The sequence below is a fragment of the Penaeus vannamei genome, unplaced genomic scaffold (genome assembly GCF_042767895.1).
Source record: "Penaeus vannamei isolate JL-2024 unplaced genomic scaffold, ASM4276789v1 unanchor5372, whole genome shotgun sequence".
NCBI classification, from domain to species: domain Eukaryota; kingdom Metazoa; phylum Arthropoda; class Malacostraca; order Decapoda; family Penaeidae; genus Penaeus; species Penaeus vannamei.
Window position 1 is genome coordinate 7,501 of NW_027218350.1, and position 2,500 is coordinate 10,000.

At 32.0% G+C, this 2,500-nt stretch overlaps 1 protein-coding gene across 1 annotated transcript in view; it reads right to left on the bottom strand.

The window, feature by feature from the left end:
• LOC138861434 (neogenin-like) overlaps positions 1-2,500 on the bottom strand; it is a gene marked incomplete at both ends in the record, with an annotated part of 15,298 nt that overhangs the window by 1,773 nt on the left and 11,025 nt on the right. Inside the window, 2 exon segments of the mRNA XM_070120522.1 lie at positions 117-321; positions 1,193-1,349. Of these exon segments, the coding sequence (XP_069976623.1) occupies positions 117-321; positions 1,193-1,349 (362 nt within the window).

Genomic DNA, 2,500 nt, shown 5'->3' on the forward strand with positions numbered 1-2,500 from the left:
AAACTGATAATGAAATTGATGATTTAACTGGTGATGAAACATGGAAACCGCTACTTTGTGAAATCTTATTGAAACATGATGAAACTGATAATGAAACATGGAAACCGCTACTATACCTGATTCCTATTAAGTGTCGTATCCGTCCACTGCAGTGCGACGGTGAAGGGAGTGAGAACCTCCGCCTTCAGACCAACTGGGGGGGTGAGAGTGGGGGCAGAAGGGGGTTCGGGGGGGCGCGTGCGGACCTGTTCGTAGACTGGCTGTCCGTCACCCACACTGTTGAACGCCCGTAAGCTGATGACATATTCTGCGTTGGGTTCTGGGAAGTAAGGGAAGTGAGTAAATAACAACATCGGTTCAAATATTGACAATGCTGATAACAACGTCAACCCCTTGCTGCCGGAAAAATGCAGAGCTCAATTCCTTTTCCTTTTGCGGAATTAATAGCCCTTATTTCCCCATTCCTTGAGTTTCGTGGGATTTTTTCTCCGTGTGTTTTTCACCAGTGTTATCAATATCGATGCTTCATTTTCATTATAGCCACAATAGTTATGTTGATGTCATTAGCATTACTAACCCCAAGGCAAACGAGAATATTTCCATAAATGAAGGAAAAGGGTAAATAGGTGCCGGAGGTAGTATTTGTAACTGAACTGCAGAGCCACCTATGTGTCTAAACAACTAATCAACTAAACTCACAGTGGGCATGGCCTGTCTGTACATGCCATCTCCAGGAGCATCGGGTTTAATGTACCCAAGCATCACGTGTGATGTGCGAGCCAAATTGGTGACTTACTAACATAGGGTTGAGGATAACTCAGGCTACCTCATTCCTTCGAGACTTAAAACGGTGACAAATGGAGAAAAGGTTTAACGAGACTGAATATCCAAACAGCGTCAGAGACGTATTTGACCAACTATGAATCGCACCGTTGAAAATAGATACAATAAAAGCATTTCAGATGACAGATTTCCCCGACACCCCCTCCCTCTCTCCCAACTAACATTCTACGCATCAGAAAAATTCCCCCCCCCCCCATCTTGAAACCTCCCAAAAAAGCTTTATTTAACCTTTGGGCCAATGAGAACTCTCCCCAACCAAACTTCCGTCCCTCCCCCACTTTTAACTGACAGTCTCCCCCTCCCTCCCCCCAAATTACAGCCCACAACCCCTTTTACGATTTCTACGACCAAACCTTCGATGACGTAACTCCTCTGCTTGCTGTCGACGATCTTGGAGTAGACGTCGGGGATGCCCTTCCCCCAGCCGATGGTGTAGCCGCGCACCATCACGTTCTGAAGCTCCGGAGGTTGCCACTTCACGCTAATGTGGTCCTTCATGGCCAACGCTGCGGGGGAGAGAATGTAGAAGATTGAAAAAAAATAATAATAATAATAAATGATTGAAAAAAAAAAAAAAAAAAAAAATGATTGAAAAAAAAAAAAAAAAATAAATAAATGATTGAAAAAAAAAGTTAAATGACAACTGAAAAAATAAAAAAAAGTAGATGATTGAAAAAAAAAAAAATAAATAAATGATTGAAAAAAATAAATAAATAAATAAATGATTGAAAAAAAAATTTAACTGACAACTGAAAAAAAAAAAAAGTAAATGATTGAAAAAAAAAAAAAAAAAAAACTGACAACTGAAAAAAAAAAAAAAAATAAAAAAAAAAAAAAAAAAAAAAAAAAGTAAAAAAACTAAAAAAAATAAAAAAAGGAAATGATTGAAAAAAAAAAAAAAAAAAAAAAAAAGTAAATGATTGAAAAAAAAAGTTAACTGACAACTGAAAAAATAAAAAAAAGTAAATGATTGAAAAAAAAAAAAAAAGTTAACTGACAACTGAAAAAATAAAAAAAGGAAATGACGATTGAAAAAAAAAAAAAAAAAAAAAAAAAAAGTTAAATGACAACTGAAAAAATAAAAAAAGTAAATGACGATTGAAAAAAAAAAAAAAAAAAAAAGTTAAATGACAACTGAAAAAATAAAAAAAGTAAATGACAATTGAAAACAAAAAAAAAAAAAAAAAGTTTAAAAAAATAAAATAAATAAAATAAAATAAAATGAAGACAGAAAATAAAAAAAACAATGAATAGAAAAAGGGGAAAAAAAAAATGAAAGGGAATGGAATGGAGACAAGCATAATGATTCTGGGAAGAGAGAAAGAAAAAGAAAAAGAAAGAAAGAAAGAAAGAAAAAAAAAAAAAAATGAAAAAAACATTTAAAAAAATAGAAAAGTTTAATAAAAAGAACGTAAAAGATTGAAAAAAATTAAATATAAAAAAGGTAAATAAAAATTTCAGGAATGATAAGAAATTTCCAGAGAAATTCAAATATCAAAAAAAGAAAGAAAAAAGAAAAAAAAAAGAAAGAAAGAAAAAGAAAAAAGAAAGAAACAAAGAAAAAGATAAATAAATAAATAAATAAATAAATAAATAATAATAATAAACAAAATAAATAAATAAAGAATAATAATAAACAAAATAAATAAATAAATAA